The following is a 16,597-nucleotide window of genomic DNA, read 5'->3' on the forward strand; positions in this document are numbered from 1 at the left end:
GGAAGGGGGCGGCGAGGAAAGGTGGGGTCGGCCGGGGCGGGGCCCGGGGCAAGCGACCCTGACCCGCGGCTCTGGAGCCCAGCCAGGCTAAGGAGCACGGACCCGCAGACGGGGAGGATGCTGCGGGAGGCATGCAGGCTTTCCCGCATCCCCCCGCTCACCTGCATATCCATCCCTTCATCCATCCCTTCAACCCAGATTTATCTCTTGGGAATCTACTTGCTCCCACACACTAGGGGAAGGCCAGCAACGAAACCAAGTCTAACTAGTGGGGCTCACTCAGTGGGGTTCGGAACGTTTGGAAGCACCAGAGAGGGACCTGCCCCAGCTGGGCTGCCTGGCTCTGCACGCGCAAGCTCGAGTGTGGGGTGGGGTGGGGAGGGAGGGAGGCTCTTTGCCCACCCTTCTCCCCCACTCTAAGTTGCTACTCACTATCCCAGGCAGCTTTGCCCCACGCACAGGTGGATTCCCACCGTTCAAGCCAAAGAACTGCATCCCGGGACACCATTTGCATGAAGACAATCGCTGCCCTGGAGGAGCTAAAACTGGGATGGGCAGGGACGCGTACAGCGCCGAGCGATCCGCGCTGGGGATGAATGAATGAGTTCGACCCTGTGTTCCTCCTCCACCCAAAGGAGGTCCAGGAGTCTAGAGAGACGTTTGGAAAAGTAGCATTTGCTCAAAGAAGGAATGGGACTTTAAATTTTTTGTTTCTAACTCTTGGCTACATTGTTCCAACAATGATGTGAAGGTATGATTCTAACACGTGGCGCTGCAAGGTCGGCCTGGGGAGAAGAGCCTGAGCAAGGGTGTGGTGTGCGGAGAGGCCCTGGCGGTGTTCTTCCCCATCCTCCCCGGGGTTACGGAGGAGACGGCAGGCTATCGGCGTCGTTGAAAGAGGATTGGCTGTGTTGTCCAAGAAAGATGATGATCAACTGTTCTGTGAGGCTCAGGATCTGAAACCCCTCACGGGCTGCTCCAAGGTGTGGCCCACATTCTCCCAAGGGTGTAACTCGGTCTAAAGAAGCCTAGTGACACACTAGTCCATGGGCTACGGCCATGGGCAGACACTTTGGGGTGCGTATAGAACAGGGATATGTAACTGGAACAGGTCAGTGGAGTGGCTTCAATGGGATGCACAATATTTTGTGTACAGATAAGAACATTTTTCAAGAAAAACAAACCCCGCAACATTTTTCTGAGAAAATTTTGTAGTTTAAATAGATCCTCAACCCCTTCCCATCCCTGACTCCCCATCTCCCCCCAAAATACTTAAGAAACCGTCTTGACTTTAGGGCCCCTGGACTCCTTCTTAGACTAAGAAAACAGATAAGAAGTGAGGAAAGGCGATAAACCTCTTAAGAGAAATTGCGTGAGGCTTACAGTCGGGATTTTCACCTGGACTACAACTCCCAGAGATCTCTGCGGCAAAGCCCGAGCTCATTGGTCAGTGGAAAAGACCCTCTCCTAATGCGACACACATAAAAACCAATAGGCTGGCGGCGTTCCCGAGCTTTCCCCGACCATCTCACCTATCAGAGGCCTTGGAGTCGATGCTTCCGGTACCCGCTGCGGACTTTGGAACCGCGCTGGGTGAGTTGGGGCGGCTCCGGGGAAGCTGGTTGACTGCGGGGCAGTGAGTCCAAAGGTGCTTTGTGTCCGCTGTTGCCCAGCCTGGCGGGTGTGGGGAGCCTGTGGGTGGGCGGGGTGGATGGTGGAGGGGCTGGCCCGTGGGAGACGGTGAAAGACACTCAGGCGGGCGGGCAGGATGGGCAGAACGGTGGCGGCCGGCGTGCGGGGGTTAGTGGATGCGGAGGAGCCGCGGGTGCGTTCAAAGGAGTGAATATATTCCCCGTGACCTGTGAGTGACATTTCAGGGAATATATCCTAAAGTGACCATCCAAAAGAAGAAAATGCTCTATGCATAAAGATCTTTATAAAGCGTCATTTATAATAGGCTCAAGGGGGCTGCAACCGGGTGTCTCCGCAGTGAGGGAAATTATGCACCTTCACCGAGTGAATATTAAGTGGCCTATAAAGATAATTTACAAAACTTTTAAATAATATGGGAAGGTGCTAATATATAATGTTAAGTGAAAAAAAACAACAACAATGCGATACAAAATTGTACGGTGTGATTGAAAAAGTTTAACCAAAACTGCATGGGAGAGTCTGGAGGTGTGTAATCAGAATTTTCTTTGTGTGTGAATATACCTTTCTTGTGTGTTAATTCTTTTTCCCCCAAACACAAGCGAAAGTTTGTTTAGAAAGTAACAGGTATAAAAGGTGAGCCAGCTGGGCTGCCTGGGCTCAGGAGACAAGTTATGGAGGAAAAAAGGAAGGGCCCTTGGAGGGTAGGAGAGAGAAAGGCCAAGACCACGCACCTGGAGGGGAGGGGGGGCAGGGAAGAGTGGAGGAAAGTGAAAATATTTTACAAAATACCAAATAATTGGAGGCCTCCTGAAGGTCATTTCAGCTTTTGGCCTCTTGGCTTTTTGTGGGGAGACTCTCTCCCCCCTGGTTGCTAGAGCAAAGGGTCTGTGAACTGAGCTCAGCCTACAGGAGTTCTGAATGTTAAGCCATTGCCATCCGGTGAAGGGGCAGTGAAGTTGATTCTCAGCTGCTGAGAAGTTAGAGTCTCAGCTGACTAGAGAGAGGGGCAGCGGTGGTTTATCGTGCCTAGCAGCCTGTTTTCTGAGCCTGGTTCTTGAGATTATTATTATTATTTTATTTTGCTTAAGTTAACCAAAGTGGTTTCTGTTGTTAATATCTGGGAACTCTGACTTATACCCCATTTTTGTCCAAAAGAAAAAATTTAGTCCTGGGCTGTGTGGCTCATTTGGTTGGACTGGACTCATGCACCAAAAGGTTGCACATACCTAGGTTGCGGGTACAGAAGGCAACCAATGGATGTTCCTCTCACAAAGATGTTTCTCTCTCCTCCACTCCCTCTCTCCTCCACTCCCTGTTCCTTCCCCTCTCTCTAAAAAATTAATAATCGTATTCTCCAGTGAGGATTTTAAAAATGTAGCACATATAAAATCATATATATGTATAAAGAAATATACATATATTTCTTTAAGAGATTCAAAGGCTATACACCAAATTGTTAACAGTGCTTTTTTTCAAGGACTTAAGATTTGGGGGACAGGGTGGTGGCAGTGGTCAAGAGGAGTTGGAGGAAACATTTTGTTTTACTTTAGACGCCTCTGGTTTGTTTGAATTTCATAGCAGTGAGCATGTACTTTAGTCATCTAAATGTCTGGGGGGTGGGGGGGCGGAAAACCTTAAGAACGAAAAATTTGAAAGTAATACTTGCCTAGCCTGGTTTACATTATTGTGAAGGATTGTTGCAAGGAGCAAATGCATTCGGGAATGTGAAACTATTCTGAAAATTAAGTGCTATTTGAAAATGATGAAGTAGAAATAGCAATAGTGACTTTTGAGTGTCATTTCAGTATAGAGGTAAAGGCCATTGAGTCGTGAATATCATTTATTTATTGAATTGGCAGTGAAAGGAGAATAGAAATTAGATGATGATGGAGACTTTTCTCAATTTTTTAATTTGAAACTTTTCTAGCTTAAAAGTTCAAAATCCCATGAATACTGACATAGTCTCAATCTGAATTCAGCAATTACTAACATTTTGCTACATTTGCTTAGCGCTCTCTCTATATATACACCAAGTATATACATACATATGTTTTTTGATACATATTTTTGGGGGAGGGTTTTGTTTGTTTTCTAAAGCATTTGAAAGCAAGTTGTAGGCATTATGACACTTTATCCCAAATACTTCAACATACATTATCTTAACAATAAAGACATTTTCCTACATAACCACAGTACCATGGTCACATTTAGGAAAATTATTAACTCTACAATATTATCTAATATCCATTCCATATTCTTATTTCCAAGTTCTACAAATATATATATTTTTTTTTGTAGAAAATTTTATTTCCTCAATTTAAGATCCAAAGATTATATGTTGCGTTTGTTTGTTTTGGCTCAGTAGTCTCTGTGAACCTGCCACACTCCTCCTATCCTTTTATCCTCTCACAATACTGACCCGTGAAACGTCTAAGCCAGTTATCTTGAAACATGTCCTATATTCTGGATTTCTCTGATTACAGTCTCAGGATGTAGCTTTTCTTTTTAATTATTTCAGATGACCTTTATCAGGAAAGATGGAGTTGGGAAAAGGAAAACTTCTCAGGAGTGGGCTGAATGCATTGTATCAAGCAATACACCCAATTCACGGCCTTGTCTGGACCGACGGGGAGCAGGTAGTCCTGACTGATGTACAGCTTCAGCGTGGAGAGGCCAAGTTTGGGGACTCGAAGGTCATTGGGCAATTCGAGCATGTGTATGGGGTGTCGTGGGCCCCACCTGGGATAGCTGGCACGCCCCCTCTGCTCGCTGTCCAGCACAAGCAGCATGTCACTGTGTGGCAGCTGTGTCCCAGTACCACGGGAACAAGCAAGCCGCTGATGTCTCAGACCTGCGAGATTAGAGAATCGCGCCCTGTCCTTCCCCAAGGCTGTGTGTGGCACCCACAAAGTGCTGTCCTGACGGTGCTGACTGCACGGGATGTCTCCATTGTCCATAACGTGCACTGTGACGGTTCCCGAGTAAAAGCGGACGGCAGCGCCCAGGGCCTCATTCACTGTGCGTGCTGGACCCAGGATGGCCAGCGGCTGCTGGTGGCCGTAGGCAGCAGCCTGCACTCTTACATTTGGGACAGTGCTCAGAAGACGCTTCAGCGGTGCTCCTTCTGCCCGGCATTGGATGTGCGCAGCGCCGTGCGCTCCATCGGGGCCGCTGAGGACTCACAGGTCGTCCTAGCCACTGAACTTCCAATAGGTAAGATTTGTAGCTTAAATGCATCTGAAACATTTGGCGTTCCACCCAGCAGTGAAGACACTTGTCTGTATACGTCACCGGTTATTGATGCGATGCCCTCTGTGGATAAAGGGGCAGCCTCTTGTGGAACCAGTTCCGACACATCAGTGTCTCCCTTTTCTTCCGGTTCAGATCCTCTGGATCTAACTCATATACGTTTCAATCGATCTGAGTCTGAGAGCAATGCCCTCATTTGTCTAAGAAAAAAGAATTACTTGGCAGGAACCGATCTGGATTCTTCACATTTGATTCTTGTGACCTTTGCGCAGGTGGTGACCCAGGTCAAAAAAGTCACCATTCCAGGCATTCTGGTTCCTGATCTAATAGCATTTAATCTGAAAGCAAAGGTTGTAGCCGTGGCTTCCAATACTTGTAATGTAATTTTTATCTATTCTGTCATTCCAGCGGTTATGCCCAACATCCAGCAAATTCAATTAGAGAGTAATGAGAGACCAAAAGGCATATGTTTCTTGACAGATAAATTATTATTAATTTTGATAGGAAAACAAAAATCCACTGACTCGACATTTCTTCCTTCTTCAAAGTCTGAGGAGTATGTCATTCGCTTGACTGTTAGAGAAGTAACGTTGAAAGAGGAGTTTCCAGTAACAGTGAGCGAAAACCAGAGTGGCTATACTACCCTAAGTGCTCTGTTAAATAAAGCAGAGAGGAAAAAGCCAATTGAGAGTCTTTCCCCAGATATTTGTCACCAAAACACAGGACTGTCGTTAACAGCTAATAGCAGTAGTCAAGGTGGAAGGCCTGGAAGTACTTTCATTAAAGAAATCCAACGCCCTCCATCCAGTGTGTGTGGTGACTCCATAGCCCTGGAAACTCGAGAGGCCGAGCCTGTTGACGGTTCAGCGACACTGCCCAAACCCAGCAGCACACCAGACTACACCAGCACCCTGGGCCCTCGTAATCTCCCTCCAAGAAAGAACTTACAGCGGGAAAAGGAAACTTGTCAGCTCTCTCAGGAACTGGAAATTTTATCTAGGAAACTGATGGAAGTACAGCGAAGTCTCTCTGAACTCACAGACTTCCTACACAATGGAAAGAAGTCCTCTCCAGTGTATCCGCTCTCTCAGGATCTGCCTTACGTCCACATCTCTTACCAGGTAATTCCTCCTTCAGGAGCTACCACTATACATAAGCTCCCGCAGCCAGTAGTCACTGCCAGAAAAGTGGTTGCGAAAGATAGTGTTTAAATTGAACTGGGCATGTTATGTTACAGGCAAGCTGTTACACCTTTACAGGTTGGTTGCCTGCCAACCACGTGGACACGCATACCAGGATACACTGATTTTTATCATGTGCATGGTGTGAAAACATGAATGATTGCACTTATTCTATCAATTCATATTTAGAAAAAAAATTTTTTTAGTCGTGCTATTTCATTGTGAAACTTTTTTCTTATGCAGTGCAGACCCTCTTCCATTTATAAGAAATGTCAGTGCATCTATTTATGCATGCATATGCAAACGTAGTATTACATAAATAGCATCCTGTCACTTTATCACAGCAGTTCTCAACCTGTGGGCCCCGACCCCTTTGGCGGTCAAACGACCCTTTCACAGGGGTCACCTAAGACCATTCTGCATATCAGATATTTACATTACAGTTCATAACAGTAGCAACATTACAGTTATGAAGTAGCATCAAAAATAATTTTATGGTTGGGTCACAACATGAAGAACTATATTTAAAGGGCCAGAAGGTTGAGAACCACTGCTTTATCATGAACACTTTCATTCCCTATGGAACTGACCTCTGCCCCTCCCCACTTAACTAGCAGCTTAATGTGGATCCTTCCATGGTGTAATTCATACTCATAATCTTACACAGTTCTTTGCACAAATAGATACATAGGTACAAGCAATATATAGGTTCAGGGGTGGTTATTGTTTTATAGAAATAGGGTATATGGTGTACTCTTTACTTCATGCTGAGAGTATGCTGTTTATCCAGGCGTTCCCTGTTGATGGACATTCACTTTGTTTTCAGTTGCTTAGTGCTGCAATAGTATTCTTGTATGTATCCATTTGTTTTCCTACTTTTGTTTCTATTGGGTTGGTTCCCAGAAACAGGAATGCAATTTGAATATATGTTTCTACTTTTAAAAAAACTTGCCAGATTGCCTTTCAAAGATTTTTACTTAACAATGTGTCATTACATGCTCACCAGCAACCTTTTCCTCACATCCTCATGAATGTGATAAATGTGAAATAGTATTTCACTTTTATTAATTTCTTTTTCCCTTTACTGTTAGTGAATTTGAGTACATAGGTCTTCATGTTCTGGGGCCAATGAATGAGTTACCTATTGCTCATTTTTTCCCTATTGAGTTATCAGTTTACAAGAAGTTTTTGTATATTATACAAATTAATATGCATGTAATGTCTAGATTTTCTTGCAATATATTTTTTTTATTTATTTACCTATTTATTTATTTATTTAATCCTTGCTTGAAGATATTTTTCCATTGATTTTTAGAGAGCATGGAAGGGACAGGGAGAGACAGAGAATGAGAAATATCTATGTGAGAGAGAGACTACCTATTGGTTGCCTCCCACATGAATCCTGACCAAAGCTGGGGATCAAGCCTGCATCGAGGTAAATGCCCTTGACTGGAATCGAACCCAGGACCCTTCAGTCCAAAGGCTGAGGCTCTATCCACTGAGAAAAACCGGCCAGGGCGCTTGCAATATTTTATTATTTTGCTTTTTACATTTGTGTTTTTTAATTGATTTGCGAGAGAGAGGAACATTGATTTGTTGTTCCACTTATTTATGCATTAATTGGTTGCTTCTTGTATGTGCCCTGACCAGGTATCAAACCAACAGAGCTACCTGGCCAGGGCCTACATTTACATTTTCAGTCTTTAATTAAATTTTTGTGTATGGACCGCTTCTATTTTCTGAGAGTTAGCTAGCCAGTTGTGTCAGCAACATTACTAAAAATTCACCTTTATCCCACTGAACTGAGTCTACCATATTTATCATATATAAACTTATCTGTACTGGTATCTAATTCTAGATTCTCCGTACTGCAACTGTTGGAGGGTGGATCTCTTTACCTAGAACTTTATCCATATCATGCTTATTTGATTACTGTAGATTTATATATCTTCGTTTTAAAAGTTTCTTGTAGAAAGTCGGTGATCAATGATCAATAATATGTAAAATTACTATTTAAATAATGGTCAAGAAGTAATATTTTAATTTTTTTTCTTTCTTAAAACTAGTACTGTTTAGCCAACTCAGGGATGTAAGTTTTTAAAAGAACCAAAGAATAATTTAAAACAATTCCATTTTTTAATGAAAAATTTCAAACACATCTTTTATTTTAAAAAGTTGTAAACACATAGGAAGACTACATAATGAAATCCTGTAGTTCCTGGATATAACAGTTAACATTTTGCCATATTGCTTTTATGTTGTTTTCTAAAATAGTTTAAGTAAATATATGTCTTTCACCCAGGTATTTCAGGATGCTGAAAAATACAAACACATTTGCTTCAATAACTACAATCCCATGATCACATGTGATAACATTAACAATAGTTACTATTATCATTTAACACCTAGTCCTTATTCAGATTTCCCCAATTCTCCCTAAAACCAGATAAATCACAGACCAGCTGAAAATAATATAAATCACTGATTTAACTGTTTTTCAAATTAATTTCACAGCCTCATTAAGAATCTTAGTTATATCATGTACCAAAGCTAATTGAGACACATGTTTATAAACATTTGACATCTCAATTCCAGATTGATTTTTGTTACATTGTCTTTAGCTAAAGCAGTTATTTAAATGGTTTTATATAAATACCTGAAGTTTTCTGTAAAAAAGTTTTTTAGTTTTTAAATAGTATTTATAGATGTGAAATTTAGATTGGATTTTTTCTTCCGCTTTTTAAAAATCCCCCTCCTTTCTTTTTCTTTTTTTTTATCCCCCCCTTTTTTCCTCTTTTTGAATAGTTAATTCATTTACCTATTTAAAAAGGGAAACAGAATTTAATAAAAAGATAGATATATACTGGGAAGTCTTACTCTCAACCCATCTCTGTGCAATCTGTTCCCCTGACCTCCTATAATTAACATTTTTATTTTTATTTATGCAGATACTAGTAGATCTTACTATATATATATATATGTTTTTAAATATATTTTATTGATTTTTACAGAGAGGAGGGGAAGAGGGATAGAGAGTCTATCAGCTGCCTCCTGCATGCCCCCACTGAGGATCAAGCCCGAAACCAAGGTACACGCCCCTGACCAGAATCGAACCTGGAACCCTTTTTCAGTCTGTGGGCCGATGCTCTCTATCCACTGAGCCAAACTGGCCAGGACACTGTATATTTTTATTTCCTCTTTTACACAAAGTGTAAGGCATTATATCCAGTGTTTTGCAGCTTTCTTTTTCCATTTAATAATATATCCTCAAGAATTCTCCATATCGCCCTAGCCGGTTTGGCTCAGTGGATAGAGTGTCAGCCTGTGGACTGAAGGGTCCTGGGTTCAATTCTGGTCAAGGGCATATGCTTGGGTTGTGGGCTTGATCCCCAGTAGGAGGCATGCAGGAGGCAGCTGATCAATGATTCTCTCTCATCATTGATGTTTCTTTCTTTTTTTTTTTTAAATTATTTTCTTTTCTTTTTTTTAAAATATATTTTATTGATTTTTTACAGAGAGGAAGGGAGAGAGATAGATAGAAACATCGATGAGAGAGAAACATCGATCAGCTGCCTCCTGCACATCTCCCACTGGGGATGTGCCCGCAACCCAGGTACATGCCCCCGACCGGAATCGAACCTGGGACCCCTCAGTCCGCAAGCCGACGCTCTGTCCACTGATCCAAACCGGTTTCGGCTCATCATTGATGTTTCTATCTCTCTCTCCCTCTCCCTTCCTCTCTGAAATCAATAAAAATATATTTTTTTAAAAAAGAATTCTCCATATCAGCATATAGAGCTTTTTTCTTTTTCTACATCTGCACAGTATTTTTTTCCCCTAGTTACGAAAGTAATATTTGCTCACTGAGGGGAGGAAGGGAATGTAACCAATATAGGAATAATTAATGTTGAAAGTAAAAATTCTGCATAATTGAACCCTTAGAGAAAATCACAGAGTTAGTTTTAAGTAAGTCTATATTTCTTCTACCAAATAATAACATATTTTTTCTTTTGTAAACATTTGTAAATGTGAAATTCTATATATTTTGAGTAAAAGAAATATGGGGTATTTTGCCTTTTCAGTTCTTCAGTTTCTCAGTTTATAATGAACTGATTGAACCAAGCTGTTATCAATAATTACCTCTGGAGGGGACTTTACTTTCCACATTATAAATTTATGTTTTACTCTATATTGAGGATATATCCCTTTTGTAATGAGAAAAAAGGCAAAATAATCAATAGCAAGGAAGAGTTTCTCCTGTAATTTCCAAAGTGACATTTTTCATAGAATTCAAATAAATGATTAGTTGTTTCTGGCCTTTATAATTTATTAATATTTAAAATGTTAATAGTAGACATGCTCTTTTAGTTGTTTATTCTTCCACCAATGTAGTACAGTTTATCTTCTATCGTTGAAATTGTAAAACTCTTCTTCAAATGCTTACAGGAAGTTATTGTTGCAAATAACATACAATTAGAAGTTATATTTTTTATTCTATGATTATACCTTTGGACTCTTAATATATCTTAAATTAGAGCTGTAATTTATATTTTCTTTATCTAGGGATATTTGAAACCAATTTTAAAGAGTTAATGTTTAATAAGACTTTAATAATCATTTTTATTTGTACTTTTTCTAAATGAAGTGAATTTTGACCAGTTTGTTTACTTGTGCAAATCCTTAGGGCAGTCTTTCTTGGCATTTTTCCCCCCAATAGAGAGAGCATTAAGTTTTGTGAGTTATACCTAAAATAGCCAGGCACCTGTTCCTCACCATCAGATTGTGTCTCTTAGGCTGCTGTCCATCATCTCTAGTGTTATTAGTCAGATTCTAGGACAGCCAGTTCCTAGTGACAAAGTTCTAGGAAAAGTAAATTAGGGGTTGTGTTCTGGTCTGACCCTTTAGTTGTGTTAAATAATAGAGCAAAAAGCTCCTGATATAAAACTAAAGTCTAAGTGATAGTGGTACTAGATAAGGATTTTAAAAAACTATTTACACTTTCTAAAGAAATGTTAACTCCATTGCTTCTGCAATTGGCTTAACAACTTCTTTTTGTATTTGAAGAAACGTTATTCTGTAGAATCTGTTGTTGAAAAAAGAGACGTGCTTCTCTGCAATGGCAAGCTGAGGCTCAGTACAGTGCAGCAGACTTTCGGCCTCGCTCTTGTTGAAATGCTGCATGGTAGGTAAAATCCAGAAATCAGCCCTGCCCAGCACCCTCCTTCCACCGTCTGTTTTGTTACTTTCACTGGTAATGAAAATGATGTGTACTGATCATTCCGTGATTCTCTAGATAGTTAACAACTACTATTAATTGCCTGCCGCATACCCAGGCCTGTTAACACCAGACACATGGAAAATATGTGTTCTGCCCTTAAGGAACTTATCGCCTAGCTGAAAAACCTAACTGTATACATGAAAAACTAGAAAAAAGTTACAAAGCCATATACAGGGTGGGGCAAAAGTAGGTTTTCAGTTGGTCGTATTGAAAATAATGCAATAATGAGTAAGTAATAATACAAGAATGAACTGTGTTGAGTAATCATAGCTGTAAACCTACTTTTGCCCACCCTGTATAACAACTGCAAGGAAATGACATAAAAACCTCATATATACCTGTTGCACTAGAACATGAAGATCATAGCAACATTGCAGAATATTTCTGAAAGGGGTTGTTTTAATGTGCAGCAAACATACAGGCATGAGGGACACTTCTGTATGGTGAGGGACTGAGTCATGTCCATGTTCCATCAGGTTTTGGTTTTCTTAGGCACTTGACTGGAATCGAACCCGGGAGCCTTCGGTCCGCAGGCTGACGCTCTATCCACTAAGCCAAACCAGCTAGGACTATATATTTTTTTCTTTTTTTAATATGTTTTTATTGATTTCAGAGAGGAAGGGAAACGGAGAGAGAGAGAGAAAAACATCAGTGATGAGAGGGAATCATTGATCGGCTGCTTCCTGCACGGCCCCACACTGGGGATCGAGCCTGCAACCTGGGCATGTACCCTGACCGGGAATTGAACTGTGACCTCCAGGCTCATAGGTCAACACTCAACCACTGAGCAACACTAGCTGGGCTGCTATATTTTCTTTGACATTTTGGTGGGTTCCAGTGGTGGCCCATTATAAATAACATTAATGAAAACCTCTCTATTTTACGTGTTGTTTTTGGAAAGTATAGATTTTTCAGAAGTGAAATTACAAGGTCAGAAGGTTAAGACACCATAGACTTGAAAGAGCCAGAGAAGGTCCAGGCATGCTGATGGCCCTCGCTCTCCTGGAACTAGCCATTCAGGATTTTCTGGGCCATTCTAGTCTAGCTCTAGTCATTTTTGCCTCCTTGGGTGTCCAGAGGTTGGTATGGATCTAAAGAGTAGAGAAGGTTCCTCCATAAGAGTGGCTGTTCCCAACCTCACATATTTTCTGGAGAAACTGATTAAGAGCATGTAGGTAAGGTAGGGACACTCCACACACAACCCCTACCGTGCGTGCAGGCAGAAGCCCAGATGCATACCACTGAGCACTTAATGCCCAGCCAGAGTGAAAAGTGTATGTCCTTTAGCTCTGCCTAAGGCCTCCGCATCCTCTTCCTGCCGTATTACCAGACCCTCCGTAACAGTCCTTCCGTCTCCCCATTCTCTAAGGTCTCGTGGTGATCAGGTTTAATATTATCAACTACTAAATTCTTCCCCCCAAAAAGTCATATTTGTTGTTTTTCCTAGTGGAATAAGATGAAATATCCTAAATTGCCTATGTGTTCATTTTACTTTGCAGACTCCCGCTGGATCCTTCTCTCTGCTGATAGTGAAGGCTTCATCCCATTAACTTTTACAGCCACACAGGAAATACTCATCAGAGATGGCAGCTCCAGGTCAAATATCTTCAGAGACTCTTTGTCTCAGAGTCTTGATTCTGGTCCTTGTCTTGAAGTCTTTGGAGAACGTACAGCCCAGCATTTAGATGCCACCAGCTATTCCAACCATCTAGGCTGATACTTGTTTATAGGGTATTTGCTGCATAGCTTTTCAGATGAGACCATTACAAACAAGATCTGTTTTTCACTGTGGGCTCTCCCCTCTCACACTGTCACACAGAGGTAAGCGCTTGCCTGGTTGGCTCGGCCATTTCTCCGTCTTCCCCAGAATGAGTCACGCTCCGGAGCACAGCCTTTGTCAGATGGCTCAGAAAGTGCTTGCTTATGCATTCATGAGGTGTGGTTTTGTCTGAAGGCAGAATTCCCAGCACAAGACAATGTAATGGTGCCCTGTGGATTGTGTTTTATGGTTTCTCTGAGGCTTTCTGTCCCAGCCCAGAGCTGTGTTAAAGCTGTCTTAGAAGCACTTAAAAGGTACCTCAGCACTGTGATAGAACTTTCTCTTGGCTTAAAGATGAGGATAAGGAGTGCATATCCTCCAGCATATTCTTCTTAGCCCAAACCAGCAGAAATCTACAGAGCTCAAAGGAAGAAAAAAGCCACTGACTGCTACCTCCCTCCCCCGCTCTGCTCCCTAGAACAGGATGGACCTCCCAGAATGTAAACCTAACTCTGTTGCTTCCCTAGAAAATTCTGGCTGACTAAGGTCCGGATACTCCTAAAAACTGGCCCTGGACAGATTTCAAAGGACATTTCAGTGCTTTGACCCTTCTAGGCCCCTCTTGGGTGTGTGCTGATGTTACTAGTACAATGCCAAGGACAGGCGAAGTCTAAGGCATGGTGTAGTAGACACATTATATTTAATTAAGCAACCCTCCCCAGTTTCTGTGTTGGGGGTTTTAACATCATTGGTTGGATCTTTTGTTTTGTGTACTTGCTCTTTTTTACAATCTTGAAATACCACATTTCGATGATGTTTATTTTCCATTTCAGGTTTTCCTGACTCTAGATTAACACCAGTATCTTCAATGCTGACTTCTTGGATTTTTTCCTTGGTTGCACAAGCCTCAAGATTTTCTCCAAATTTAACGTTTTCTTGACTCTTCATTATTAGAATATCTGCAATTGCATGTCGCATTTCTTCAATAGGCTGAGCTCCTGCCAGAATGGCCTTCTCAAAGATTGAGATAATATTTTCAATAGAACTTATGAGTGGTTCAACACGTGCAAGGCATATCCAATACTTAACACGTTTTTTGGCATCTGGAATATTTTTAATCAGGTCATTCAGTGTGTTTAATACTTCTTGGGGGCATCCCTCATTAATCAGGTTTAGGCATTCAGAAAATGTCTTGTTTACTTTTTCAGTAAATAATCTTTGTTCTTTTTCTTCTGCCAGGGTAGTCCAAAATGACGCAACTGGTTTTTCATTCTGTCCTTCAGCTTCAGGCTGGGTTATTACTGAGCTAGGAGGCCTTTTCAATATTTTTCCTTTGCTGGCTCTCCACTCACTCAGACGAGCTTTTCTTTCTTCTACGGTTTCTTTGGGCTGAGCCCTTCTATTGATAGTTGCTTTTGCCTGCACTGCTCAATGGTTTTTGATGTTTCTATCTGTTTGATATTAGAAGATGAAGCAGGCCTGGCTATCATTTCAGATGTGATGCTTATTTCTTTTTACTTCCTGAGAAGAAATGGTTTTGACATTAGATAAAACTGTATTGAATTGTAGTAACTCTTTCTCATGAGACCCTTTCCGAATGTAACATTGGCAATGCCTTGTTTCAGGGAGTCCTGGGTATTATGAGTATTACTGTGGTGACTTCTAATAGGAGGATATAAAAGTTGTTCATTCTGAGATGTAGCCCTCACAGATTTAGTCGTAGTCATCATATTTGAGGCTCAGTGACTTTTTGCTGTTACACTGCTGGTGTTGATAGGCTGAGGTTTTGTGGCCTTAGAGATAGGAGCTGAAAGTTTCTTTGTTATTGCAGAATGCTCATCTTTGACTTGTACAGGTTTTCTAAATGAATGAACCTTAGATTGAACAATTTGGCCATGATAAGATCCAAGCACAGGTTTCTTGAGCACGTTAGCATCTTGCTTTGGTTTTTCTGTAGTCACTTTCTTCTTTTTATTATTGTTTTTAATGTGAAACGCTTGGCTTAATGTCATACGTTGACCTTGGCGATCATTTGTAATTGGTAACAACTGCAGAATTTGATTATTCTCCAAGTTATATATATCAGTGGCTATCGTTGAATTGGTTAATTCTTTAGAAGGTTTTAATGGAATACAATTTTTTCCCATTGTTACATTATTTTTGCTCCTTGCAGGTCTATGGACATTTTCTTTATCAGCCATTTTTGTCTTAAGTTTCAGAACTTTTGTCTCTTCTTGGACCAGACCCTCAGATGCCATCATTCCCTCGTTTCTCCTGGAGAATTTCTGATTTTCCTGTTTGTGTGCAAAAAGAGTTTTTCTTTTTAACAGATGCTCCTTGAGTTTTTGTTTTCTTTGCTCTCTGAAGGCGAACTGGGCCCTCTGACTCGGGGGAAGCTGCAGGTTGCCTGGAACCGCTAGGGATTCTAGCAGTAAGCCTTCCAGGAAAATCCTCTCCTGCTGCCGGCCTCAACTCTTAAATTGTAGCTTTAATTTTGGTATTTTTCTTTTCCTTTAGTCAAGTTTTAGAGACTAGCATAGAGTTTGTGAGAGAAAATATTTCAGAAAGGTGGAAATTTCACTGAATCTGGGATAGCCCTAAAAAGTACCAGTTATTATAAATAAGGGCTAAAGGGCCAGCTTAGTATAGTGGAAAGAGCCCTGATCCCAACTCTAGACAAACACAGCACTCCTTACTGCCTTCAGACACATTATAAATTTCATTTATTGCAGCATAACCAATCGGTCTGTGTGGCTAGTCATCACATCTGCAGACCCTTGTTTCAGCCATAGAAGCTCCATTAGCACATGGTCATTTTTTTCCATTGCCTTTAAAATTATCTGGAAAGAAATATTTTGCACCCTTGGGGACTCCTGTCTGTTACAGTTTATGAAGATGGAGCTGGGATAGGAAAGAAGCAAGGGCCCATTTTGTGGTTCAGATGCATTAGAGAGCTGGTGGGATAATGGAAGGGGAGACCACTTGTCTGTACTCAGTTGCCTGAGGGCAATGTCTGAGGATAGTCTGAGGCCTGGCTCCATTTTCCGGGTGGGATGAAAGCACATACTGTGAAGCCTAACAAGGGGGCTGGTAAGTTCAAAGTGGGTGCCTCAAGGTGTATGTTACAGTCAGCGTTTCACTGGTCAGTCTTCAGTAAAATCACTCATGGTTGATGCAGCTGTTGTGAATGTTTTGATGGTATTTTCTTTGTGATCATTGCTGTTATACAGAAATATTCTTGATTTTATATTTGTGTATGTTGTCTGTATTTCTTCCTCTGGTGGACATGTCACCAGAAAGGAACCTGGCCCGGAGCAGGCCTAGGATAGAAGCAGCAGCAGAAGGGAGCCTAGGCAGTGCTCTGCTTTGGCTCCTTAGAAACATTATGGGAAAGAAGTGGGCCACGCTGGGCTGTGCGGACTCACTGAGAAGTAAAAGCCACAGTGGCAGAAGTGAGCTGAGATGGGGATGCGATCC

At 41.6% G+C, this 16,597-nt stretch overlaps 1 protein-coding gene and 1 pseudogene across 2 annotated transcripts; one reads left to right on the forward strand and one right to left on the reverse strand.

The window, feature by feature from the left end:
- Positions 1-1,591: 1,591 nt before the first annotated feature.
- WDCP (WD repeat and coiled coil containing) lies at positions 1,592-13,078 on the forward strand (the record flags this gene model as incomplete). Its single annotated transcript, XM_081101422.1, has 4 exons — positions 1,592-1,648; positions 4,172-6,023; positions 11,148-11,265; positions 12,861-13,078. Exons 2-4 carry the CDS (start codon positions 4,191-4,193, stop codon positions 13,076-13,078), a joined length of 2,169 nt encoding a protein of 722 aa, XP_080957548.1. The 5' UTR covers positions 1,592-1,648; positions 4,172-4,190.
- Positions 13,079-13,762: 684 nt separating this feature from the next.
- On the reverse strand, positions 13,763-15,396 carry LOC308525929 (cytoskeleton-associated protein 2-like; annotated as a pseudogene). Its single transcript has one exon. The product of its transcript is annotated as a cytoskeleton-associated protein 2-like (transcript).
- Between the last annotated feature and the right edge of the window lie 1,201 nt (positions 15,397-16,597).

This window comes from Myotis nattereri, assembly GCF_964212035.1.
Source record: "Myotis nattereri genome assembly, chromosome: 10".
Lineage (NCBI taxonomy): Eukaryota > Metazoa > Chordata > Mammalia > Chiroptera > Vespertilionidae > Myotis > Myotis nattereri.